Source organism: Phaethon aethereus (assembly GCF_964289735.1).
Source record: "Phaethon aethereus genome assembly, chromosome: 10".
In the NCBI taxonomy this organism is placed as follows: Eukaryota; Metazoa; Chordata; class Aves; order Phaethontiformes; family Phaethontidae; genus Phaethon; species Phaethon aethereus.
Window position 1 is genome coordinate 13,599,634 of NC_138586.1, and position 26,699 is coordinate 13,626,332.

At 48.5% G+C, this 26,699-nt stretch overlaps 2 protein-coding genes across 2 annotated transcripts; both read right to left on the reverse strand.

Annotated features, from left to right (window-relative positions):
• Positions 1-3,931: 3,931 nt before the first annotated feature.
• Positions 3,932-7,409, reverse strand: TMEM35A (transmembrane protein 35A; the record flags this gene model as incomplete). The annotated part of the gene is made up of 2 exons (XM_082003952.1): positions 3,932-4,360; positions 7,290-7,409. The coding sequence occupies 2 exons, from the start codon at positions 7,407-7,409 to the stop codon at positions 3,974-3,976; spliced, it is 507 nt and encodes a 168-aa protein (XP_081860078.1). The 3' UTR covers positions 3,932-3,973.
• A 2,023-nt stretch (positions 7,410-9,432) lies between these two features.
• TRMT2B (tRNA methyltransferase 2 homolog B) lies at positions 9,433-17,191 on the reverse strand. Its single transcript, XM_082004022.1, has 12 exons — positions 16,984-17,191; positions 15,605-15,659; positions 15,002-15,121; positions 14,480-14,579; positions 13,704-13,774; positions 13,105-13,251; positions 12,870-12,964; positions 12,116-12,330; positions 11,886-11,987; positions 11,568-11,687; positions 10,470-10,569; positions 9,433-9,688 (listed from the first exon to the last, which is right to left on the reverse strand). The coding sequence occupies exons 1-12, from the start codon at positions 17,163-17,165 to the stop codon at positions 9,562-9,564; spliced, it is 1,434 nt and encodes a 477-aa protein (XP_081860148.1). The 5' UTR covers positions 17,166-17,191; the 3' UTR covers positions 9,433-9,561.
• Positions 17,192-26,699: the final 9,508 nt, after the last annotated feature.

The window sequence follows — 26,699 nt, forward strand, 5'->3', positions numbered from 1 at the left end:
TTTGCTTTCCAGCTTTCTTGACAGAATAAATCAGAACGATTTTCAATTCATATTCCCTCTTCAGCTCTCACTTCCTTAAGATGTTAGAATCATCCCCATTTTCCTACAGGTTTGTTTGTCACTAACTTCCCTGTGCGGCACACCAAGAACAAATCTCTGGCTAGCTATGCCAAGACCTCCTCTGAAGCACATACTGATATACACACACAGACGGCATTCACTTTTACAAATGAAATCTACTGACTTCAGGTGAAGCGTGCCCCCTCAGTATTAAAGGGCAACAGAATGGTATCAGAACTCCTACAAAGATGCTTAGCTTGTGAGTAACAACAACTGAGATGCTTCAAAACTGAAAATTCCTGATAGCAACTATACTGTGGTTAGATTGACATGAGCTGGACTGACATGTAACCGTTGCAGAAAACCCCAAACGCTCTGGAAACTTGCTTGTTGTATCTTGAGTCACCTGAGCACACTGTAAGTGGTTCAGGAAGCAGATGGAGCTAAAAGTCCTCGGTTACCACACTCTGGAGTACACTAACAGCTTTCTCACAGACTCCTTAACACCTGCTCTACCTGGGGTGTTTTTTGCTTTTGTCTTGCAGGAGTTCTACCAGAAAGACCTGGTGGGGAAGACAGTACCACCAGACCTTCAAGCAGAACTAAGAGACAGGCTGGAACGCCAGTTCCTACTAACAGCGAGCCCACCACTGCACAGCTCTTCAGTACTAGTCACTTCCACACGGAGATTTGGCACGAACATCCGTTCCCCTCCTCCCCAGCCGATGCACGCACAGCCTTCTCTCTCCAGCTGCTCACAGCGGCTCCCCCCGGACGCCCCCGCAGAGCTCACTGTGATATTCCGGCTGTCCGACGCGGGGAGCGGCCCTGAGGGAATGGAGGGAGCCGAGCCCGTCCTGGCCCAGCACCACCGCAGCACCCAGGCACGCCTGCTCCGGGGCCCCAAGACCAGCGACAAGGGCCTCCCGTCCCAGGGAGGGCCCGGCCGTGAGGCTCGCTGCCATAGCTACAACCCCGCCACGCTTACCTCCCACCAGCGCCGGCTCCAACCGCCCCGCAGTTCAAACGTCCTCCCCACATCCCCCGCATGCGCACTGACCGCCACTACAGAGCCGCGGCGGCGAATGGGCGCGCCGCCACCGCCTCCTCCGCCCGCGCATGAGCAACTCCGAGACCTGCGGATGGGAACGGCGGCGCTTCCGCCCTGTCCCGGGCGGTTCCGAGTATGCGCATTCTCGAGGCGGTGCGGAGCGTGCGCATGCGCAGTGGCCTCGGCGTGCGTGCGGAGGCGGCGCCGGCTGAGGGTGGCAGGTGTAGGTTGGGACGCCTGTGGCGGATGGGGCCAAAAAGATTGGAAATGGAGTGGGGTTGGTGATGTGCAGTGGTTCTTTTCATCCCTCCTTTAACAGGCAGGCAGAGGTGCTGAGGCAGGTCCTGCGGTGCCGCGGGCGGCTGGGCGGTTTTCGTGAGCCCGCAGGTAGGCCGCAGCTCGGCCCGGCACGCCGGGCAGGCCGGCCGCGCAGCAGGCACCGCTCCTCCGACAAACCCCTGCCCTCACAGCAAGCTGCGGCTGGGAAGACGCTGGCGCTAGAAGGTGCCTGCCATGGCAGAAATTGGATGAGACTGACGGGAATGAAATTATGGGCTTGGAGATGAAGACAAAAAAGCAGAGGGGAAAAAAAAATTAGGAAGAGTAAATGAGCATCTCGTGGTCTTACAAAAGGACTAAATGAGATCATGGTGCCTTATCACCTCTAGCAAGCAAAGATGACTGGTAGCTTCCAAAAATAGTTTGCTAATGCTGGGGGGCAATGATGGAGGTCAGCCCAATACAGATAAATACAAAATTCTTCTTACTGGGTTCCAGGCAGCGTCTTGTCTGTGATAAAGCACATGTAGTCACCACTGCGGATCAGTAATTTATACTGTTGCAAATGTAAAAAGATTTTTTTTTCAGAATTCACTTACAGTCTGAAGTTTTTGCAGGGACAAGCTTTGCTGTGCGGAGTATTTTATATTTATTATTACGGCATCTATACAGGTTTCAGTGAAGAACATTACAAAACAGAAACACTTGTTTCCAAAAGTTTACTGAGCTAAACGCATATGTGAGGAGCAGCTGGACAAAAGGTTGCAGCAATTCAGCTGTGAGTACTTTGTGTAGGAATACACATCATGGTGTGGTTTTTGAGTTGGTGGTACTTTCATTTGATTTTAAATTAAAAAGCGATTTAATAACTCCAGTCGAGGCATGGTAGATGAGACGCCTCTCTGGAAGTAAAGCAAATTCTATATACATTTGTGATGACCTTGACATAGTCTATAAAGATAAGAGATTGTCTAACAAAGGTGGCCTGTTGGTAGTTTCCTTTGCTCAGGGTGCACATCTGGTAACAGATAATTAGTCACTCTTTGGGGCTCCCGGAGGAGAATTTTTCAGCAGCAGACTTAACATAAGAAGAAAACTGGATATACTGCAGATGAACATCCATCATCAATTTTTATAGTGATATTACACAGACATTTTACTGGAGTTGTAACATCTTTTGTCCCTGTCACATTATTCTGAAGCAGAAATTTAGCTGAGATTGTTTCATGAAAATGTTCAAATGTCTCTTTTTAACTGTCCGTGGTTATTAATAGCCCAGTAGTGTTCATATGGCTTCCAACCTGCATTACCTAGTCTCTCCCTGAAATTCCCGTGACATGATTCTGCCCATTTTAGGTGCAGTGTTTAAGCACAGGAAAAATATTCTTAGATGCATCTTTCAAAAAATAAATTTTTTCCTGTCAAGACATTTTTCTCCAAATTTCAAAAGTTTATTTTCATGAATAGTTAAGAAAATAAGGAAAAACTGAAAACAGATGAACATCAAGAAAAACAAACAAACTCAGAGGTAACACATGCTTCTTACAACACTGTAAGATTTCAGACACAACACACAGGGATTCAGGCTCTGGTGACAGGACTTCCCCTCAGCTCAACCAAGCTGTATGTGGGACGAACAATGAGGTACCTGGACACATTCAGACCCTCATCTATCAGCAATAACCAACAATTCTATGAAGTTGCAATAGTTGTGGAAAAGGATGGTTTTTTGCAAGGAAATAGGGAGCATTGCCAACAGCAGACGGATATTTTGGACTTCTTTGGGCAGTTCTGCTCCCCATTCCCTCACCAGGGGGATGCTCTCTGCCAAGAGGGGTAAGGAGATGCCATTGCCTCGTCTGAAGCAGGCAAAAAATTACTGTTATCAGGCCACTGTCACAGTTTTAGAGCCTCTGCAAAGTGTGTAAATCCAGGGAGATGCAAATAGCGCATCCCATGTTTTCCCTGGCTAACCAGTCCAAAGGAATGACTGTGCACAAAGGCAGCAAAGGCTAAGGGACCCCTCCCTCAAACACAACAAACAGCACTTTTATGCTTGGTAGGGTCCTTTCCCCCGATGACTATGGAAAAGGAAACACAGATTTGTGGATGGCTGCACAAGCCAGCACAGGGACACGCTGGTTATGTTCTACCCAGCCACTGTTACTGAGACTGCCACACAGCAAAAGCGCATCCAGGCTAGGTTTCAGCTGCCATGGGGCTTGGGGCTGATGCTCAGGGACTAATCTGCCCACTGCAGCAGCGCCGAGTTAGCATGACTACCGGTCCAAGTCTTTGCCCATCCTCTCAGGCTGCTTTTGCAGCTACTGCTGAGGCCAGCGCTACTCCAGCCAGGCTGCTAACTGCCTCCAAGCTGTCCTGGTGAAACCTAGCTTGTCTTTTTCTCCAACAGGGCAGCAGCAAAAGCAAGACTACAGCGTAGACATACCATGTGTCTCTCAGACCCCAAGTGCAACTTTATTTAGACAGACAAAAAATATAAATAGGTAATTAAAAAACAAATTTTCTGGGTGATTTTGGAGAGAGCTGCCTCGAGGGTCCATATTTCTCACATGCACTCAACTAGGATACCTTCATTTTGCCTTTCTCAGGAGCTGCTTCATGGATGGGTGGCTGCTCATCCCCATTCACTGAGAGGATCCTCTTTTCTGGAAGCTGCTCCTCAGGCTGGCGGGCAATCAGCAGACGACAGGTAAGCAGGATCCCAAAGACTAGGGCGTGGGCGTAACGCTTGAGTGGATCCCCCACAAGCTGGTGGAAAAAGAGCACAGCCAGCACAAGGAGGAGGAGGAGGAAGTTGGCCATGTCTTTGGGGCGACCAGGCACCAGTGTCATGACAATGCCACATGCCACTTCCAGGACACCAATGCTCTTGCGGAGAAGGATGGAGCTGACTCCCATCTTCTTTAGCATGGGGAGGGCCCGCACGTAGCTTTTGTATGCTCGTTTCTGAAATGAAGCAGTAATAGCATAGAACACCATAATGTGAGAAAGTAAAGGCAAAGGTGACTTCCACTGAAATAGACTGACGTGCAATATGACCTAAAGATCACTTCAGTCATCACAGACCCCTCTGGCACAATATCCAATCTGTACCCCTAAAGCTTCTGTTGGAGGGATATTAACACCATCAACCTGCAATTCCCCCTTTATAAGCTGTTGTCTCCTCACTGGAAAACAGTTCTGCAACCTAGCACACATCTTTGAAGCTAGGACCAGGCCAGGTGTACCTTCTCCTGAAATCTGAAGTTACAATTGCTAGAATTCACAGTGTAGAACCATGTTGTTAAACAAAATACCATCTTCTAAGAGTAGCACATCCTTTATAATTAAATAACACACCTAGTCCCTGCAAAGCCAAGACATAGCAGGTAAAAACAGAAGTCTCTTTCTACCTCAAAGCAACTTAACAAAATCCCAGTGCTTATGGGCCATACAATCTTAGCATGGGACTGTACATCAAAGCTGAGATTCACCAACCCTAACCTGTGTTACATACCCGTATGATCCTTTCTTTCCTCAGATGAAAGCAAGCTGACATTTGACATCCTTTGCTCTCTGGTTTATGCTGGATTTCGAAGCAGTGTAAATTGCAACACTCAGCCTCCTTACATGGCTGCCTCATTGTTTCGGGGAAGAAACCTCTGTCCTTACACACATTCAGAGTTCTTGCACTTGAATGTTAGGTGCTCGTGGGCTTATTGTTTTTGTTTGGGTTTTTTTCTTTTTCAGTCAAGTATTTCCCTTATTTTAAAATATTTTAATAAAGCTCCTAGTTACTGGAGACACTGAAATTATTTCCACTTACACTTGAGTATACTATCCCTGCAGATATTCTTGCCATTGTGTTCTCTACTTTCTAATCAGGAAAAGGGAAAGAGAAGCTGAATGTCAGGTACGGAGTTGTTCAGCTCTCACGGGTGCTAATCAGATTGTGGGTTTACTTCCATGTGATTTTGGAAGTAACTCTACAGGCACACAGAACTTTCCACTTCTGTAAATTTTGCTGCTTCCTCCTAAGAGGAGCTGACACTTCGCATGTGGTTAAAACTATACAGCATTGTCATTTTTGCTACAAAATAACTGAAGATCTCATGACACGTTTACTCTAAGTGTATGCATTGTAAGGATGCATTTTAAACCTCCAGTGAATAAAACCTCTCCTCAGGTCAGAGTATTTTTGAACAGTCATGAAAAATAGACCTCTATAAAGAAATATACTTTATAAGAAATGTCCTAGAGTATTCTGGTATTTTAAGTATTTTAATAGGCAAACTAGTGTGTCTGTTTTTTGCTGAATGAAAAACTGCAAGTTTGATGTTGCAGGCAGATAACAGAGGTTCTCTATTTGCTCGGGGCAAGAAGCCATGCTTTCTGATCGGCAAGATCAGGTTTTCGCTGTTTCCGTTACACAGAATCGTAGAGTAGTTTGGGTTGGAAGGGACCTTTAAAGGTCTCCTAGTCCAACCCCCCTGCAGTGAGCAGGAACATCTTCAACCAGATCAGGTTGCTCAGAGCCCCATCCAACCTGACAGACCACCCTGGTGTGCAGCACAGCAAAAGCACGAAAGCCTAGTGAGTCATGAACATGTTACACTATGGGCTATTAAGAATGACGGTGCTGTATCCAAGTGCCTCTGCTTTTTATTTGTAAAAATGGAGATCATTCCTACCTGTAGGCCTGACTCTTGGTAAAGCAGAAAGGGACAGAGAAGCAAAATATTTTACAGAGCACAGATTTTGCAAGGCTTCTAATGTCTCAGTGCTTTTTTTCTATCCTTTATGTAGCAGAAACTTAAGAGCTTTGTTTTCTGGGCATTTTCTCTGAGTCTTTTGCTCCTGAGTTACTTCTTGGTGATTCTTCTCTGTGAGATCCCTGTGCTGAGCTACAGACAAGACACTCTGATTCAAATGTTATTTGAGACCTAAGGAAAAGCAGCTGGGCAGGTGGAGCAAAGGAGGATAACCGAATGTGCTGGAAACTTCCAGCACTGTTTTTTTAGGGGCACAAAAATTATACCAATGTTTTTCAGCCACTGCAATAAATATAACCAGGGAAAAGGGGACAGCAGCAGAATAAACAAACATAGACAAGGAAGCAAAATGTGGCGGCCAGTCCCTCGCCTGCCTGCAGCTCCGAGCCGGCAAAGCTCTGCAGCAGGGCTGGCCCTGAGCAGAGAGGAGCACAAACTAGCTCACCAGCTGAGAAACGCAGACCCAGACTTCTCCTTCCTCTCTTCAACCCTTTCCCATTAGGCAAGAAGAGAGGCTCATTTCCCAGGCTAAAGAGAATAATAAGGTAACTATCAATAATATCTTCTTCTGCCAGCTAAGAATATCAAAGCATTTCATGGTCGTGAATAAACGCCTGCACAAGTCTGGTGAGGTAGGGACAGTCAGTGTCGTTAGCCTTGCTTTAAAGCACAGATTTTGAGGATGATCAGCTGGCTGCTAAAGCAGGCATCAGCTTTTCCTGCCCCCAAGTCCAGGGGGTAGGTGTTCTCCCAGGGACCTGCTGTACCTGCCTGCTACATGTCTAGCACTTCTTCACACCCTGCTCTTCAGAGACCCTTGTGTGCGCTGTGCTATCCCATCCTCCTTCTTCCCCTCCCCGTCCTTACCTGCAAGAGGTTTCTCCATGGCCTCAGACAGAGCCCAGGCGAGGGCTGCCAGGATATCCTCGGCACTGCGCATTATTTGTTTCTCTCTGTGTCCATCAAATAAGGAGACAGATAAGCTTCTTCCCTCTCCCTCCCATCGCTCGGGGCTCCAGAGCGATCACCCTCTGTGTATCCCGCTGCAAACACTGCTTCTGCTGCAAGGGTGAGGGGAGAGGGCCCTAATGCATCTCCCTCCGTGCTGCCACTGCCGTACTCACCATCTCATTGTAGGCATCTCTGCTGAGCCGAGGGGTCAGTTTGATGGTCCCCATAAAGACGAAGAAGAGTCCCAGGGCCACCGAGAGGGCAACGATGGTGATAGTCCTGGGAGATGCCATGGAGCCGCTGGGAACCGGTCCTGGGAACCGGTCTTAGTGAGGCCTTCTCGCTCTGGCTGCCAGCCCGGGAGGGAGGTAGTCAGCCACCATTGAAGGAGACAGGAATAAAGCTGCAGAGGCAGCGAGGATGACAGCAGGAGGGGGATTCAGCCTCCTCCACTCAGCAACCTCTGGGTCCTAATGCCCCGCAGCCAGCGCCCGGCAGCTCTAGCACCTGCTGGGCGATGAGCATTCCCACCGGTCCTACCACCAAGTTATCCTCTATTTCCTTGCACGTTCCATGAATTACCCACAGAAACCCCAAACTGAGCCCGTTCTAGGGATGCAGGATGGCAGCCAACCGCATGGCATGGTTGCTCACTAGTGGGAAAATGAGGTGAGCAGAGGGCACAGGAGTAACCTGCTATGGAGGAACAGTGGTCAGAGGTCTCTTGTACATTGGCAGCTTTCAGTTTCAGATGCTCAGACACTAATGCACAGCAAACAACATGTTAGTTAATATATTTGCCCCAGAACAGCAAAAAACGTGTCTTGCCCCTGTGGGTCTCCTGGAACCTGACGCCCAAAAGGGATGGTGAGGCCACTGTGCCACCCTCCCCCATTGCAGATAAAACCTGTCCTGTATGTTCAGCTCTCCAGAGACAAACGGAAAGGTTCCTGATCCTCTATTACTTTCTGATTTAAAGTCATTATCTCTCCCCCTCCAATTTGCAACAAATTTCGTTTTGACAAAAGTGTAGCCAGGCCATTCAGCGAGAAGCCAAGGTATAATTATACAAAACAGAACTGCTGTAAAACTGCATCCCTCACTATAAACAAGAAACAAGAGGCTGTAACAGTGTGCAAAAATCTTAAGCTTGTGTTATAGTACAAGAGTGATACTTCCAATGCCTGTCAGGAATCTCCCCATCACCTCCTTTTCTGGTATAGTAAGTCTCGAGTCCTAAGCCCCCATGGCATGAGAACTGATGGTTGTTCTTACTGTTACAAGCTCAGGGTTCCTTAGGACTGGAGTTAAAAGTCTGAAAAATACAGGCAGCTCTCCCTGTTTCCTTGGGAGTTTATCAGCCTTGGTTCACCCAAATCAGATAGGGAGCTCCTCTTTCAGAGGAAAGAGTAAAATTTAACAGGCTCACTGTAGAAATGTGTTCTGCTACTGGCCTGGCCTAGTTGACCACGATAAACCAAAAGGTAATTTCAATACAACATATAAGTAAAAATAAAATAAAAAAAAAATTAAAGGAGTCCTCAAAGTGGCGTTCATAAAACACATGGCAACCCTGCTCACTCAGACCTACCTCCAGGTTGTAGCAGCTCCATCTTTTGAAGAGCTGGAGAGAACTTCATGTAACATTTGAGGTGCATAGCTTGCCAGTTAGTGAGCATGGCAGGACAGATATAAAACACACCAAATTTTTGAGCTAGGTATTGCAGAGCAACCTGATGAGGAAATAACTTGTCGCTGCTGACATTTTCACAGGGCACTTCATATTTAGGTATCGGCAAGCATTAGCAGAGAAGGGGGAGCCAGGTGTGGAAAAAGAGACACTGAAGTCTGTTCTCTCTTAATTTTATAGAAAAATCTTTCTCATTGCCTCCAACTTATCCACATGACTGACAGTTGTTCAATATTGGTTTTGGAAGTTTATACAGATAATATTTCCCTGACTCCAAAAGTCAACATTTTCCTAGTGAAGCATGAGGATTTCTTGTTCCTACAGTTTCTTTATAGCAAGTTCACTATCAACTTGAAAAACACTTGAAATATCTTTGAAGCAAGCAGAGAACTAATGGCATGGCAGTATTAGAAAATACAGTGGATTTTAGTGCTTCGTATTTGCATGTTGGTGGTGAAAACCCATAATACTAGTGAGAGAATATTTTCCAGGCTGCTTTAACCAGCAGCCCAAGAAGAGGTTTGCAGGGGAGGGAATGGTGATGAAATGCTACAGAGAACCTTTTCAACACAAAAATCCAAGTGTTTCCTTACCAAACAGTGTAGTTAGGCAACCCAAAGTAAAAGCAAAAGCAAAATTATTTATTTTTATATATCTTTCAAGAAAATAAGTTAAAATCCTAACTACATTGACTCCAGTCAGGACAGAAGGAGGTTGCTTGCCAAGCTCTTGGAGCTGGCATATCTGCCTCCTTGTCAGCGGGTGAACAGCAGCACCAGCTCACAGTGAACAGTATGAGGGAACATGTCAAAAGGTATAGCCAATGTGGGGGCAAATGGCTCTCCTGCCAGCTTCTTCCCCGGGTCAGGTGGGCAGCACAGACTGTGGAAAGCAAAGAGAGCATCCTTTAGACCAGTAGCAGAAGCCTTCCTACCATTATTGGTAGCACAACAGCACAGCGGATGCATTAAGAAAGTATCATGTGTTTGGCTAACATCCCTCAGAGTCTGCAGCTGACACTGGCTGACGTCTGGAACCACCAATACTGAATCCCAAACCAGCTCTGAAAATCTCGTGGACAAGCTGAAGAGTCAATGTCAGGTTTAAAGCTCCCTTTCTCACAAGCCATCCCAGCTGAAAGACACTTAATAGCCATAGGAGATAATCTTCAGGTTTGCATTACCTTCATTGGTTACCTGCAGACAGATTTATCACCTGCAAACGGGACTGCACAGAAAAAGGCTTAACTATATGATTAACCCTAAGCAGGTGACTAATCCCGTTGGCTTCAATTTGTTGGCTAGGGGCCAGCCTTCCTGCAGTGAACCCGGTGGACTCTGTATCCCACATCCAGATGTGCTGTTTCGTTGCAGAAGGATGCACAATGCCATTACAGCATGTTTCCATTATTTTCTATTCCTTTTCTGATGCACTAAAGCGGCCTGCTGGAACATAAAACTCAAAGAATACCCACTACCTTAAACAAGCAAGTGCAGCTTGTAGGTAAACCAAAAGTAATGCAGAAGCATAAACCACTTCTGACCAAGTACTGACTAGTCCTGGATTGCAACAAAAACCTTCCTAAGTCTCGGTCAGATATTTATTTCCTTGTCTGGACATAATAGGGACTGTAACTAAGGTCAATGGAAAGGAGGGTGCTCACTCAAGAAAGTTCCTCATGGCTTCAGCCTCTGGCTTGCAGGAGATGTAGAGCAGCCTTCGGATGGACTTGCAGTTTCGGATGGCTCGCACAACCCTGTGATCTGCAAAAAGATACCGTGCTTCCCCAGTGACCCACTACCACCATGAGCTCTCCAGAAGGAATGATTGCACACCAAGCACCACAGAACTGCACTGAACTGTCAAAAATACAGGGGAAAAAGCATATACACATTTCGCCATGTCCTGTCTCATATGCAGACTCTTGGGGAGGCCAGGGATGTGACCCATCTGAGCTAACAGCTCAGCCAATTTGGCAGGGTAGAACAGTGGGAGAAATCCCTCTGTTTCCCAGGGGGATGAAGGATGAGAGAAAAATTGTTAATTAAGCAGAGGAATGTAAAGCCTTCCACACACACTTGTGAGACTGCATCTCGGCACCAGGACCAGTTTGGGATTTCCCAGTGCACAGTGGAGCAAGTCCAGCAGAGACTACTAAGACGGTTAGAGGGCTGGGGCACAGCATGCACCCAGAGAGTGTGAGGGCTGGGATTATACAGCCTGGGGAAAAGAAGATGAGCCAGGATCCATTTGCTATCTTCAGGGGCCTCATGGGGGATTACAGAGAAGATGGAGCCAGAATTTTCTCAGACGGGCATGAGAAGAGGATGAGAGGCAACAGATGCACTGCAGCAAGGGGAAATTCTGATTAAATATATTAGGGAAAACATTTTCAGGAGAGGGTATCCACCCTTGGACACATTCAAACCTCAGCTGGGCTTTATAGCCCTGTGCAACCTTATACAACTCTGAAGTTGGCCTTGCTTTACGTGGGAGATTGCACCACAGGCCTGCAGAGGCTCCTTCTCTCCTAAATAATTCTGTAAGCCTATGAAAGATGGAAAAAAGAGTCTGCTTTAAGGAGAAAGCATGATAAAGGCACTGAAAACAGCAGACTTTATGGGATTTTAGCTGCTGACAGCAACAAGGTAAGAAACTAGAGACTAAGTAAGCAGAGGGTTTGGAGCTAGTGTAACAGATCTCACAGAACTTGTGCAAAATTATCTGTTTTCAAAATTAAATAGATAGCATATTCTCTCACGGAGCCCAGCCCGAGATGGGTTCACCACAGCAACAAGGGGTTGGGCATCCTCCCACGATGACAGGAGTTGTGGTAACACAGCCTCTGCCTTTCCACTGTGAAACTCACAGTTTGAAATTCCTGTGAAGCAAAAAGTAACCACACGAAGTGAGCAGAGTCAGTCTCACCAGATGTGAGGTATAACATGAAGTACCGCACTTTTCTGTGTGGAGGTAACTTGTTAGGATCCCTCCACTCACTTCTGCTTCTGATTTTTCAGCAGTTAATTTGAAACTTTCTGCGTTTTAACTCACCATTGAATGGTGAGTTTTAACTCACCATTGAATGCTGCATTCCACCTGGCATCCTCTATTGCCTTCTCCACCACCTCAATACCAATAATCTTGGACACTCGGTGGGCCAGAGAGAGACCAATTGTACCTGGAAATAAGGAATAGAAAAATAGTCCTTACAACCATTCTGAAGAAACAAGTGTTTAGATAGCAGGGATCGTTTTTGGCACACGAAGCACCAGCCCTGGGAGCCAGGCTCACATGGTCACTGCTCACCCGTTCCACAGCAGATGTCAAGGAGGACAGTGTCCCCACCAGCCTGACTCAGCTCCCCGACCGCCTGATACAGAACTTCTGCTCCACCCGTGTTTACTTGGAAAAAGGCATCCGGAGAGATGCGAAACTTCAGGCCAAGCAGTTCTTCAAAGATGTGCGGTTCTCCGTGAAGGAGCTGGAAGGGGGACTGCTCGTGGGAGCAGCGTGTCATGGTGCTACAAGAGCACAAAAAACCCAGCTGTTACAAGGCAGCGGAGAGGCAGCTGATTTCCATTTCCATCCCTGGGGTGCTCATGTGCAGGGGACAACAGTTGTCCCTCCACCAACTTTTATTTCATGTGAGCCTTTCAAGAGGATCAAAGAATTTTGATTCTTTGTAAGGGACCAGTAATTTGCACAGCCTAGAATTCATTAAAAGGATCAAAATGACTTCACAGAAGGCAGCAGTCCTGGGTCTATTCCCCAGTTTTGCTGCTAATGATATTTACTGTCTTGGGAAAGTCACTGTAGGTTTTTTTCTTTAGCTTTCCAGGCTCCTAACTCCCATGAGGTAGAGCCATAGTGTATTCAAGTATTTCAGGTCTAGAAAAACAAAAGATGTGGTCATTTTAAAACCACATCTACAAGAAGCATCCAAGCATCTGTCATTCTCTTTAATCATTCCCTGAACTGGTAGAATTTTAATTTGATCAGAGAGGGGGGAGAAAAAGGAGGTGGCTTCGTTTCCACTCCTTCCCTATGTGAAGGCATATACCTCTCTTGGAAATAAAGTGAAGTCAAGGCACAGACTGTTCCAGCCCCACACGTGAAGAACTCCTTAAGCAATGCTTTCTGAGTAGCCAGTGCCTCCTGTCAAGAGTGAGAAAGGAAAACCTGGCTGTTCAGGTAATCTGATGAGACGCCTCTCCCCAGTGATATACCCAGAAAGCGCAGGTCAGCCATATACCTGACACGCCTCTTGCCAGGGGCCCTGTCCCCCACCTACTCACCTGGCCCAGCTCCTGGGGGTGGAAGGTGATGATAGCCATGGTGTGGCCGCAGCTGGTGGTGCGCACCAGGAGCTCCCGCCAGTGTCCACCTTCATGGAAGAGGATGCAGGGGTCCAGGGGGGAGTGACGGATGAAGTCCTCATAGCACTGAGCAGAGAGGAAACGGCACTTGTAGGACAGCGAAGACAACTGCCCAGGTCTTAGCATAACTGTATGTCCCAAACGGGTGGCCCTTCCACCAGTATGATCTGTTTTCTTCTGTTTGACTTCAATATACCGAGTGAAAGCTCTTTCCGAGTTCTTGGAAGAACAATTATTGGAAGTAATTTCAGTTTGTGATTCTTATGTATTTTAATAGATTGGCAGGAATTAATTGTCACTTGATTAACTTAATTCTTTGGGACAGTTTAGAGGCTGCAACATTAACATGCAAGTTTAAAAAAAAAAATGTATCCATCAACCTGAGTCAGGCCTGAAACTTTTCAGAACATGAAAATGAACTTGAAAACCCAGCATAACTAAAATTACAATGTTCTCCCAAATAAGGGTTATGGCAGTCCCTCTATTCCAGAGTCTAGGAACAGATATGATTTATTTACCTGGGCCACTTGTTTGTGTTTTGGGGGTATGTTCTCCAGGTGGTTGGCTTTCACACAAACAATATTTCTTGCTGGAGAGAGACAGACAGGTATTAAGGAAGGAGCCAGCACAGAGCCAACTGGTTTTCTAACTGGTGTGGGCTTACAGCAGCAAAGCAGTTTAGGTTGCTGGAAGACAGCATTCCCACTTCAGTTTAAATGCAAAACTTCTGCTGTCAGAGGTGAAATGCATCCATGGAATTATTTTTTCACGAGAAAAGTACACAGCGACCACCCCAGCACCTCTTGCAATGGATGTTGAGAAGCAAAACCCAGTATTGATGGTGTGAACAAGCACACCACTGAGCAGCTTGCAAGAAGCACACAACTCTCATCCTTGTTGCACAAAACCAAACTGCCTCACACATCCCAAATGCTCCAGCATTGGTCTGCTGCCTATGGACATGCACAATCCCCATGCTCTCCCTGCTCGGCACAGGCTCCTGGAGCACAAAGGCATGGGAACAGCATAATTAAGAATAACAAAGCTAAATCCTGGAGGGGCTGCTACCACAGCTTGTCGTCCTTACTGCTATATTTAGCAAATTAGAAGCTAGTGTTTTTTAAGAAGCTAATGAGCCGAGCTTTTAAAATTGCTGCCCTGGACTTAGTGGTGTTTCTGTTGGCATCCTCCCGGATTCAGGCTTCTAACTCAGGTGGAGGCTGTCACAGCAGAGCCTTGCCCCAACCCAGCCCATGCCAGCAGTTTTCTACTCAGCTCCTTGTCCTGCACTGACCTCTGCCAGATCCCACATACAACCCCACAGTTTTGGGGTTCCCATCTGGTCCTCGGTTCACAGAGAAAGAAGATTTGTTTCGGTAGCCATTAATGATGGGCTGAGGGGGAAAAAAAGGAAAAGTAAAGCCTTGGATTAAAAGAAAAGGAGAAAGTAATGGAGGAAAGCCAAAACCCAGCCTGGCTGTTCTGTTGGCAACACGGGAAGACACACATGAATGTGCAAAACACAGAAAAGGAGCTTGTGCACGAGACCCCCAGTACTTCCCCTTGGGAAGAAGTAGTGGCTCTCTGTGACAGAATGGTGACAGGTTTATCAGGGAACGCTTGGGCACAAAAAAGGATTCCTAATCACTGGGCTTGTTTCACTCTCCAGCAGTCACAGGCTGCAAAGCAGAAGCTAGCAAGGACTGCCAGAGACACATTCTCTGCAACCAAGTAATCCCCACCATGAGACTCTTCAGGAGTTGAGTGAAAGACTGTTAGTGGCTCAGAGGGGACAGCATTCCCATGGGATACTCACCGAAGGGACTACAGGCCGGAGAGGACAGCAGACTCCACCAGGTTTCTGTGCATCTATGCCCAGCTCCTCAAGACGAGATGTCAGTGTCTGAAAAATCTTCCTCTGGCTTTCATATTTCACCTGCAAAGGAGTCCTAAGCCAGAAACACTCTCACAGGACCACACGACATCACCCACCTCTGGGAAAGCCAACAGGAGGGAATACTGCAAGTGGGATATAGCCCCAGAAGAACTCTGCCTTTCTCATCACAGCAGCCACTTGGAGCAATGGGGAGAGAGAGATATCCTGTGTCTGTGGTCCCCAAGCACTGGCCTTGGAGCACTTGGTCTAACCTGAAGCCCCAGTGAACCACAGCTAACCCACACTGGACAGGATCACTGTGCAAGTCCCCATCCTCTGTGCTGTTGGTGATCCCACACACCACCCACAGGGAAGCTCCCAGTTCTATCCTTCACCATAGTTGAAGAATTAAAGCAGGAGTAAATGGGGTCTGAAGAGTTTATAGCATTAAGTGACTAAGAAGCTAGGGGCTGTTGCTCAAGGGGGATAGGAGGGACAGCTGGGGCAACACAACAAAGAACAGTTCACATAAGCACATCTTACCTGCAGCTGCTCTTCATAGGGAAGTCTCCACAGTGGAGTCACTGCATTCGCTAACCTGGAAAGCACAATATCGTGGTAGTGCCCAGAGCTACTCACCTCCTGATACTTATGGCATAACATCCCCACCAGCTGCTTCATGGGCAGGACAGTTCTGGCACGGGCTCTGCACCAGAGCTGGCTGTGAACACCCAAACTCCCTTTTCATAGCACTTTCCTGGTGCAGAATACTTGTGGCTGGAAGAGGGACCCAGGAAGCACCATGACCAGCTCTCCAGAGGACAGGCTGAGCCTTTGGCAGAAGATTGAGCAGCGATGCCTCGGTGTCCTGGGTAAGCCAGGTATCTTTCTGATCTCCCTTTAGAGGACAGGGCCAGGAACACTGTTTCCCCTGCACAGGGACCCAAAGAGGCCCTGCCAAATCCTGGGTGAGATCTGACTCCAGGCCAGTAAAACTAGGGGAATGAGTATTCAAATGTTACTGGGGTCAGAGTGGAAAAAAAAAAAACAACAAAACAAAATGCAGACAGACAAGGGGGGAAAAAAGACCATGTTTTAGCTTCAGATGGGCTCTGTTGCTTTCTCCCAATGAATCAGAGGCTTTGGCCATCCCTTGCTGCTCTGAGTCTGATGCCCAAGTCCCATCTCCCTGGAGTTTTCCCCTAAAAGAGCAAGATGCTTCTCTCATCACTTGATGCATCCATCCTGCATCATTTACCGGTTCACATTTCTAGCCACTACTACATCTTTTTTACTAATGCTGTACTAGATTAAATCTACCACAGTGAAATGCAGCTTATGTGTAGCAGGCAGGGAATTACAGATTGTCCACTCTCACTGACCTGGCCACTCACACAGCGGCAGTTTAGACATAAGCCTTGGAACTTGCCACTACTTGGATCTGAGGCAGGGTGACCAAGAACAAAACACAAAAAAGCTGATAAAAAAAAGACAGAATGTGATGGATATGATCCAAACTATCATAACTATCCATCAACTACTGACTCACTGAGCCCATGGAGAACCTCACCCCACAGCTGGATAAACTGCTGTTATTGCTTACTGGGATTTTTGGAGCCGCTTCCAAAGCACTCTGTGCTAACTACTTTCAGGCACAGAAGTGCAAATCACATGGACTATTACTTTTTGCTTGCCAGTATGGTAACCACTCTGCCCCTGATCCTTTCCTCTTGGACCTCTTAATTTGTCTTTTCTATTATTTCTATACCCAGGCCAAGCTCCAAGGGAAGCCAGCTGAGCCCTGTCTCTTCTATTCCTACTGGGGAGAGCTGGGTGGAGGTGAAACCCCCAACCCACTGCTCTAACCACTTCAGGTGCTTGGTGCTTTGGAAGAGTGCCTGGTCATTTTGGAAGAGCTGTACCTCTCCTCCCACGAGGAATCTGGCAGGCTGCAGCCCTCCCTGGCCTTTTTTTTCTCCTTCAACTTTGCTGTTGTCTTCTTCTCCGTCAGCAGGCTGCGGTCCCTTCCGGGCAGGCTGCTCAGGAGAGCACTGGAAGAGTGAAGGTGCCGGCACGGTAGCCTCAATGTGCAGGACAGAGCCATGATGGGAAGGAGAAGGGCTGCAGACCTGCAACCGGCACAGCGAGCCCACCGCCAGCCTCCCAGAAAGCAGCACGTCAGCTATGCACCTGGAGCCAGGTCGAGAAAAACACCGTACTCGTGGCCAGCTCCGCTCCAAAAAGTAAATCGTTTAGTTTAAAAATACCCACGGCAGGTCTGAGCCAGCGGGTGCGTTCAGCCTTTGCTCGGAGCGGCGGGGACGGTGCCGGCAGCGCAGCGAGTGCCGCTGCCCCGGGCCGGCGGGGCAGCGCGGGGGGAACCGCTCGCTGGAAGCGGCGTTTCCTCCTCAGCCGCGGGCGACCGGCCTCCGCTAGGCAGCGCGCCGGGGCTCGGCCGGCAGCGCTCGCGGCCCGCCCTGCTCGCCCTGGGCCCCGCCGGCACTTCCGGCGCCCGGCTCTTACCTCGCGTGACAAAAAGCTCGCTCCTTCCACTCGCGGCCGATCGCCCCCGCCGCGGGCGGCCGGGTCCCACGTGGCGGGAGGCGCTGAGCCGCCTCTCCGCCGCCGGGCGCAGGGGTCACGGCTGAGAAGCCTCCCCGGGCTGGCGAGCTCCCCGTCGCGCTGCGAGGCGGCCGAGCCCCGCGCCGAGCAGCCAGGGCCAGCTCCCCGCTCGCCACAGGGGCCTCTGCTGGCCGGCACGTCCCGTCGCGCTCCCGGGGCCCAGGCCTCACCTCCCGGTGCAGCGCCCCAGCGCCGCTGGAAGCTCCCGACCCGGCAGCGTGCGCTTCCTGGGCCCGGGGGCACCGGGGCGGCTGTGGTGCCCGACCCGCTCCCCCGGCACAGCGAGCCGTGCCCGCATGCGCCAGCCCTGTGCGGGCGGTGCGGAGCTCCGGCACGGCCCGGGGCCGCAGCCCGTCGTGCACGCAGAGCCGCGCGGTGTGCCGGCAGCTCCGCGGCAGCCCCGCACCGACTCCCGGGGAACGCTGCGGAGGATGGCGGCAGCCACGCGGGGTGCGAGACTACCCCGCGGGGCAGGGCAAGGGGCGCCCGCCCGCGGGAGCGGCACCGGCCGGTGTCACCGCCGCGCGCCCCGAACGATCTCTTGCCCCCGTAGGCACCTGGAGCAGAAAGAGCAGCAGTGGGAGCGACCAGGCCGCCATCCGCTCTGTCCCGGATTTAAGCGTCCCGGCGGATTCTGCGGAAGAGCGGCCCTGTAGCTCCCGGGAGTGTGGGAGAAGGAAACTGCCCCGGGCCACGCCGGGCACAGACCCCAGAGCCGCTCCCGGGGTCCTGCTGGCGGGCAAGGCTGCACAGCAGCGGTCATCTGCTCAGTCTTGCCATCACAAATTGCAATTATTGTAGTGACGGTCGCTCTCAGACCTGGTGCCTCGAGGAAGGTTCTCGTCAGTGACCAAAAATTACCTGTATGCAGTTTTGTAAGTATTCCAATTTCAGATAACCTAGGCATCTTAGAGATGTCCCTTGTCTGGGAATTAACTCTACATGGCTATCACTCTAGCCTCTAAATGTTGGAGCACAACAGTCACTTTTTTTTTATAACCACCACATAATATTCTAATAACAGTTTCATCTATTTTAATTGAAAAGGAGAGGGTCATAACTACTTTTGATGCATGGATTTTTATTTTTGCTTCCCAGCATGGCACATCTGTAGCTGACTTAACTATAAAATAACATCAAATTCTGAATTAAGTATCAACTATAATTTTATCTAGGCTAAAAAAGCTTTGTGGTAACTAACTCTTCTTAAATATTGTGGGAATTAATGTTTGCATTTCAGCTAGGAAAACTGCAGGTTCCAAGGTATTTAAGTGTGGAACCTGAACAACATTTGAAAAACAAATATTGAAAAAGCTTTGTCTATATTCAAATATTAAGATCAGAAGTTCATGTAATACCACTGTTACACCAGAATACACTGTTAACACTCTTGCCTCTGGCTTCTCTCCCTGGTGTGCAAAAGGGATTGCTGTCTCTCCCAAAGTCCCAGCCTTCTGCAGGGTCTCTGGGGAGTGTTTGCTGCAAGCGTTTCTTTCATTTACCATTAGCTGGGTGCACTAGAATTGCTCTTTACTTACGCGATGCACAATTATTTGGGGACCACCAGGGCGTCACTGGCTTCCAGAATAAAGCATCCATGTCTCGAGATTGCATCTTCACGCTGCAGGAGTTTGGCTAGCCGTCTAGGCAACAGCTGGGTGCACCAAAGACAGGGAGTTAATTTCTTTTCTGATCTAAACACTAGCCTTCTTCACCTAAATACTGGAAAAGGTTCCAATAAGCAGAAAGCAAGAGGCAGAAGTGCCCAAGTGCAGACGGGAACAGCAGCTGAAGAGAACTGGGCGAACAGTCCATTCCAATAACTCATCCTTCTCCACCTCCACCATTAATTTAATTCCTAACTCCCTCAGCTGCAGTGGATTTGCCATCTTGCAGTCTCAGTTCTCTAGGTTACCAGCTGCACTACAGAAAAGGTAGTCAGGCCACTGTTATGGATTTATGCACGCCAGCCACCGTAAGAGGGTCTGACCCTAGGATCCCGCTGAAAATGCAAAGTCCAAGTGAAGGTTTCTGATTGCTCTTTCTTTACTTCTCAAGTTACAGCTCAAGCTGGATGCCGCCGGAGCACCCGATCCAAGTCCAATCATTTAATTCTTGTTGGTGGTCTCTTGATTTCTTACTGGTTTTCACCGTTGCTGGGCTAGCCTTCTTCTGAAGTTACTTTTTTCTCTTGGAATAGTTTCTGTGGTCCTTATCTTCTTCATTCTGCTTGTATCTGCCGGATTCAGCTAGTTCTGTGTCAGCAGCATTAGTTTAATCAAAAAGTTTACTCTCGGTCAGCTCCCGTGGCATAAGGCTTCAACTACTTTCGCTACTAGTGCTAAATTACTAATGCTAAATGAGATTATTCAGAGAGAAGAATACAGTTAATCACATTTCTTCTGTAAAAGTCCTCCCTTTGGTTTTTTTGGGCATCCCTGCCCATCTATAGTTGGTCTTGTATGAGGACTTTTCGATACCCTTGTACAGATTTCATAAGCATATTCTGTAAACAATTCCAAATACAAGTAAAAACACAGCAGGCAATCAGAAGTATGTTGTGGTTTAGCCCCAGCCAGCAATTAAGCACCACACAGCCACTCCCTCACTCCCTGCCCAAGGTGGGATGGGGAGAGAATCAGGAAAAAAACCTCATGGGTTGAAATAAACACAGTTTAATAGGACAGCAAAAGAAAAGGAAACAACAATGATAACAATAATAATAACACTGACAAAGGAATGTATGAGAACAAGTGATGCCCAGCGCAGCAATTGCTCACCGCCTGGTGATCGATAGCCTGTCCCCGGTTTCAATCTTCAAGGTAGGATTGACAGAGTCCTGCAGGGTTGATGCTAGTCCATCTAACTGATGTTCTTTTGGCAGTCGTTTAACATGGGAGTGGTGAATCCAGTTATCCTTTTCTGCAGCTTTCACAGCAAAGTAAGAAGTTAGTAATATACTATACAGACCCTCCCATTTAGGGTCCAACTTTGTTTTGCGAGAGTGGACTTTTATCATTACTGTGTCTCCAGACCAGATATCACGTACTTGCATTCCTGCTGGTACTGGTTGAAACCATTAGTATTGCACCCTATTTTCCTGTAGATGTTTTTGCATCCCCAATACAAATGTGGTAACTCATTCATATGCATCTAAGAGGTTGTTCCTAGCAGGGACAAAGGTCACAGGTACAGCTAAATGCCTGCCAAACACTATTTCTGCTGCTGTCAACCCTAGAGGTTGGTGAGGGGTATCTCTGATATTCCATAGCACTATTCCTAAAACTTCAGGTGATTTCAAACCCCCTTGACTACAAGTTTGAGCAATTGTGTGTTTAAGTCCTATTCATTCTTTCCACCTGTCCTGACAACTGCGGATGCTATGGAACATGTAGTTGTCACTGTATTCCTAAACTTTTATAAATGTTTTTTAGTACTCCCACTGAAAAATAAGAACCCCAGTCCAATTCTGTGGTTTCAGGTATTCCGTATCTGGGAATGATTTCCCACAGAAGTGCTTTGACTGCTCCAGCAGTATCAGCCTTCCTGGTGGGAAAAGCTTCTACCCATCCTGAGAGTTGGGCCATGGTTACCAGCAGGTGCTTACATCCACTCATGGGAGGCACATCAGCATAATCAATTTGCAGTCTTTGGAATGGGAAGTATGCCCGTGGTCATCCTCCAACTTCGTGCTTGAGTTTTGCATCGGAAAACTTCCAACATGTGGGACAAGAACTCACAATCCTTTTTAGTGCCGTAAGTATTCCTGAAGCTGGCCCCATTCTCAATCTGGTTAACAATGGCTGTCATCCCTCCACGTGTTTTATCATGAAAACATCTAGCCAAAGTCATTAAATATTTTCCTGGTAAAATGGGTTTTCCTCCAATCGTACAAATTCCAGTTTAATCTTTCACAGCCTCCCAACTGTCCCGTCAAGCCCGTTCTTCCTGAATGACTGCTGTGTGTAATTTGGGCTGGATTACTGGTATCTGGCCAATCATTAGCAGAGGGTGTTGTTATGGTGGTACCCTCATGTATAGGTTGGTGGGCAGCAGCTTCATCAGCTTCATCTGCCAATTCATTATTCCCTTCAGGTTTGCTGGTTACTCCTTTGTTCTCATGCACAAATATGGAGTAATCTGTCAATTCCAGTGCCAGAGCAGAAGCTAAAGCTCCTCTTATGACTTGGACAGCCTTTTCTCTCTCAACCTCACTGTATAGGCTCCACTTCCTCCGCCTTGGTAGTTTCTTCCATGGCTCTCCTAGCCCTGATATCTAGGGTCTGCAGTATCCTAATGCACCTAAAAATTCCCACAATTATTTCTTTGTTACCTGTCGAGCCTGGACCTGTTCTGGGTCTACTTATCTTTGTCCTTCTTTTAATATGAATCCTAAATATTTTACTTCCTGCTGACACACCTGAAGCTTAGGAAGAGATGCAAGATGACGTTTTTCTGCTAAAGCAGTACATAGACAAATAGTATCTTTCAAGCAATCTTTGTATGTCTTGCTGGCAACTAACAAATTTACATATTGTACAAGTATAGAACCTCCAGGTAATAGAATATCTTTCGACTTTTTTCCTTGCCACCCCAGCATGTGATCCTTAAAATAGTTGCAGATGTCAGAGGTGGCTTGGTCCACAAACACACTTGCTGCCATTTCATTATTAAAATTCTGGAGAGTCATTCTCCTATAGGTCAACAAAGCCTGGTGCAATCTTCTCCAGTAGTCACTGGGACAGTCCTCTGGCCTTGTCTACATTCCTGTACTTTAGTTCCATTTACTCTCATCTTCTTGAAAGCTCTAATCACATTTATGAGATTTCTAACCAGTGTTTGGCAATTATGTCTGTTTGATTATTATAATCCCAACTGGGATCAACGTGAGGCCAGGCAGTCCCATTTCCCCCTGCCTGTAGAGTTAATTTCACATTCTTTTTAATTATCTTTTCTTTCTGTCTGGAGGAACTATTCTCTCAATAATAGGTTGGGGGTGAGAAATTAATTTTAGTGGAATCTTTAAGATAATCACTGAAAGGAATTTTCATGCCATCCCTGAGATCCTGGAGGTCTTGAGGTTTTCTTGCACCAGTTGCCCATACTGCTGCCAGATGAGTTCCTCAGGTTGCCTCAGCCTAAAGTGACCCTAAGAAATACAAGGAAAAGAAGGGTGTAAATTCCTAAAGAAAGGAAACAGGAAAGCAGGGGAATAAGAGGAGGAGAAGAAGAGAAAGAAAGTCCACCTTGTTCTGACAGCAAGTTTCTCCTGCCTTGTGGGAATAAAACTGCTCCTGACCGGGCTATCGGAAAGCCCCGAGTGCTGTGGGACGTGGGGAAGAGGAGGTGTGGGAGCTGCAGGTGCTGATGCGACTGGCTCCAGCCGCTGCTCTAATACTGCCAGCAGGAAAGAGCACAGCTGGGCAGGGAGCAAGGAGAGAGCTCTGCTGCAGCAAGGCAGCCCAGCCCTGCCCCTCACAAGGTGGGTGCTCACAGGCAGGCAGCTGATGCTGCCAAAATGAATCCCTCTGATCCCAGAAGCTGTTAGAGTCTTGCAGCAAAACTCTCTACTGCGGAGAGCAGAGAGACACTAGAAACCCTCCTTTTTCTTGGATCTGAGTGTGCTTTGAGGCAGGGTCAGGCCTTCTTCCCGGTGTTGATGTGCAGCATCCAGCCCCTCTCACTCCACACATGCCACTTCCCTCGCTCTGGGGCCACCATAAGGAACTTCAGCCCCAGGACAAAGCCAGTGCCCTCTCTGCAAACCAGCTTTACTTGTGCACACAGCAAGTGGAGGAGCGAGCCTGCTCGTGCACCCATGTACACAGAGGACGAGAGGGTCATTTGGGGCAGCACAAAGAGCGTTCCCTGGTCAGGGCTGTGGGGTGCCTTGTCTGCTGCAGGCTGAGGCCAACAGGGTGGACAGGGAGCCCACCCCTCCAGCATTGAAAATCTTCATCCTTCCCAAGAAACTTCCTGGACTGAAGCTTCCCCCCTGGGCTGAAGGTCCTGCAGGGGTCTCCCAGCCAGGGGAGCCCAGGACTGTCCCGTAGAGCTAGCTGCCTACCACTTTCTGCTCCAACAGCAGATACATCAAGTGGATGGGGATTAAGAGGCAGAAACCCATGGCTCTGCCACTCAGAGGTGGTGGGAGTGGGCAGTCAGTGCAGCTCAGGGCAGGCTCTTCCCATCAATCCCTCTGCTGTGGCAGCCGTTGCACACTTACGTGGGATCACCCGGCTGGAGTCTTCTGCATCATCCAGGTGTAGTTCCAGATCCACTTCCTGCCCTATCCTCAGCCTCACACTGCCCTGCTGGGAGGTGGCCTTGGGCTTTGTTGAGGGAATTACACCACCTGCCAGGACTTGTGCCATCATCAACAGGGCTCGGCCCTAGGTTCCTGCTCGAAGAAGACGAGTCGCCAATCCACTGAGTAGACAAGTGGTTTATTTATCCGACATGCAAAGCAGCTTGAGCTGGGTGCCTCCAAAGAGAGACCCCGAACAAAGAAATCCCTGGGCAATTATAGCCTTACAATCAAAGTTCCCCACCCCTCACATGACAGTTCTGACCAGTAGTAATATTAGGGTCTGGGGTCTCCCCGTTCTTCATTGGGTCCCTTCATTGTCTCTAGGCAGGCAGTTTCTCCTCTTATCTCCAAGACTGCTGCATCAGCTGATGATGGTAGCAGCCTTCCCTGCTTCCTTATCTTCCAGCTTGAACCAGCTCTGGGGCCTTCTTTTACTTAACTAGGTAAAAGTTCAGCATATCTGGCTAAAAGCTGACAGCCTGTGGCCTAAGGCTTGAGCAAATTTCGCTACTAATGCTAAGCAGGTTCTGTATAAGTAGTACACCAGATCGCACAACAGGCTTGCAGCGACAGCAGAAGATCAGGGCAGTCAGCACCAGGAGTAGAAGACAGACAGCTATGAGGGCCATGTGGGGCCCTGTGGCCCAGACTTCTCTGTGGGGTTCCCTGGAAAGCCTGTAAAATCAGATTAGGGTGAGAAAACAATGGACTACATTGAGGGCCTAGAAAAGTCCCGGGGTGCCTGACTGCATTCAGCACCAACAGACACGGCCACTAGACTGGAGGACGCTGCTCGGACCATCATCTCCCCCAGCCCTGGACGGCTGACCAAGAAGGATCTACGGAGCACTTTGGAGGATCCTTACCCAGTGGCTGAGGCAGCCTGGGAGGAGAAGTGCCCATGGAGAGCAAGCCTCGCCTCTCCTGGAGAGAGTGGGTTAGGGAGAAGTATGGACATACAGTGGGATCGTGGGGCATGGCTTTGAAACGTGCTGCCCTGATCACATCCTGGAGGATGCCTTGGCTCCAGGCTCCTCTTACGCTCACGGGCTGGAAACAGGCTGGTAACAAGGTGGGGTAGGAGGCAAGAGATACGGAGAGCAGAGAGAAGCCCTGCAGTTCGCTGTGGAATACGTAGCAGGAGGGAGAAAGGTGACGAGAGACACCTGACAGACAGAAAAGGGAAGTGTAAGTCTGTTCATTCCCTCCTGGTTACGTCCTGGAGCTGCTCAGGGCTGGTTGGTGAAGGCTGCTTGGTCACCTGCAGAGATTTCAGCCCTGTTTCCTCTTTGAAAATGATGCAGAGAGGGCTTTGGTGCATAAAGCTTTTTCTCTGATCTAACCCTGTGTCACTGGACTGTTGGGATCACCCTGCACGGCTCAACCTTAAGGAGAAGGAGCTGTGGTGTTGATCTGCATGGCTCGACCTTAAGGAGAAGGAGCTGTGGCACTGAGAAGCTGGTAAACAGCTGGATATCTGCACGGCTCGGCCTTGAGGAGAAGGAGCTGTGGTAAACAACTAAGAAGAAGCGAGGAAGACAGGAACACCTGCAGGCAGCGAATCCTGACTGAGAGGCGCGTGGACAGCGCGTGATATTTTGTACATAGCCAGTTGCAATAATGTGTGTAACAAGCTGTAACCAATCATGAGTGTGTGCAGTGGCTAAGCAAAAATTATGATATATATTGGAGTCAGACAAGACAATAAAGGGCTTCGGAATATAACTCTCATAGAGTTGTGAAGTCCATCCTTCTCCCGCAACTGGTGACCCCGACGTGATACGATCTCTGGGATCGGAGAGATCGGAACACCGGTCGAGCGCAGAGGATGCTGTAGGAGAAGCCCAGTTGGAAGAATTGCAGTCAGCAGGACTGATGCAAGGAAAAAGAAAAAGGAATACGTTGCAACGGAAAAGCACCCAGTGAGGTGAGGTGATCAACCGGGGCGGCATGGGGCAGAACACATCGCATGAAGAAGGGGCGATAGTCAGACTCCTGCTGCATATGCTCTCTAAGAGAGGACTGAAATATGATGAATATACACTTAGAAGGCTTCTAATTTAGAGCCGAAAGAAAGGGTACCCCCCCCGATCCATCTGTGGCGTTTAAGGCAGAGACATGGGAGGAGATAGGAAAAATGTTATGGGAACATATTGAGAAAACCGCCGCAGAGTTAGTGATGGCATGGAAGTTGATATTAACCACATTAAAAGCCTTAAAGGCAGAGAGAAAAGCTGCAGCTGATATGGAGGAGGCTGTTCAACTGCCTTCAACCAATCCCTTCTTAACCGAGTCAGAGGGTCCAGGACCTTCAGCGACTCCGACTGCACCTCCTGAGGGTGAACTGGCTGCATCAGATAAGTCAGAGAAACGGGTCTACAATGATATATGTGAGGGCAAGACGGGACAAAGCTGCCCAGAACAATGTACTCAATGTTCCCCTGTGTGCTCGTGTGAAAGATTGATGGGGCGGGCTTCACCACCCCCGAAACCACCCAGACTTAACCGATCAAAAGCCGTAGTTTTGAAGCCCTCAGACGAGCCCCTGCCACCTTTACGGCCTCCGTTGCCTGATAGCAGCGACGAAGAAGAGCCTGTTTTAGAGACTATAGGGAGACAAGAGCCTAAGATGAAAGGTGACCCTAGGGAGTGGTGGAAAGACATTTTTTTAGGAGCAATGAAAGACGAGGAAACAGAGTTACTGCT

What these genes read in the sequence shown, in the direction of transcription:
- TRMT2B (XM_082004022.1), bottom strand. Translation starts at nt 17,165, where the DNA reads ATGGCTCTGTCCTGCACATTGAGGCTACCGTGCCGGCACCTTCACTCT. An exon ending in CCCATCTCGGGCTGGGCTCC is followed by an intron (nt 10,570 to 11,567) that starts GTGAGAGAATAT and finishes ATCTTTTTGCAG; the next exon opens with ATCACAGGGTTGTGCGAGCC. An exon ending in GCCATGAGGAACTTTCTTGA is followed by an intron (nt 9,689 to 10,469) that starts GTGAGCACCCTC and finishes TGCTTTCCACAG; the next exon opens with TCTGTGCTGCCCACCTGACC.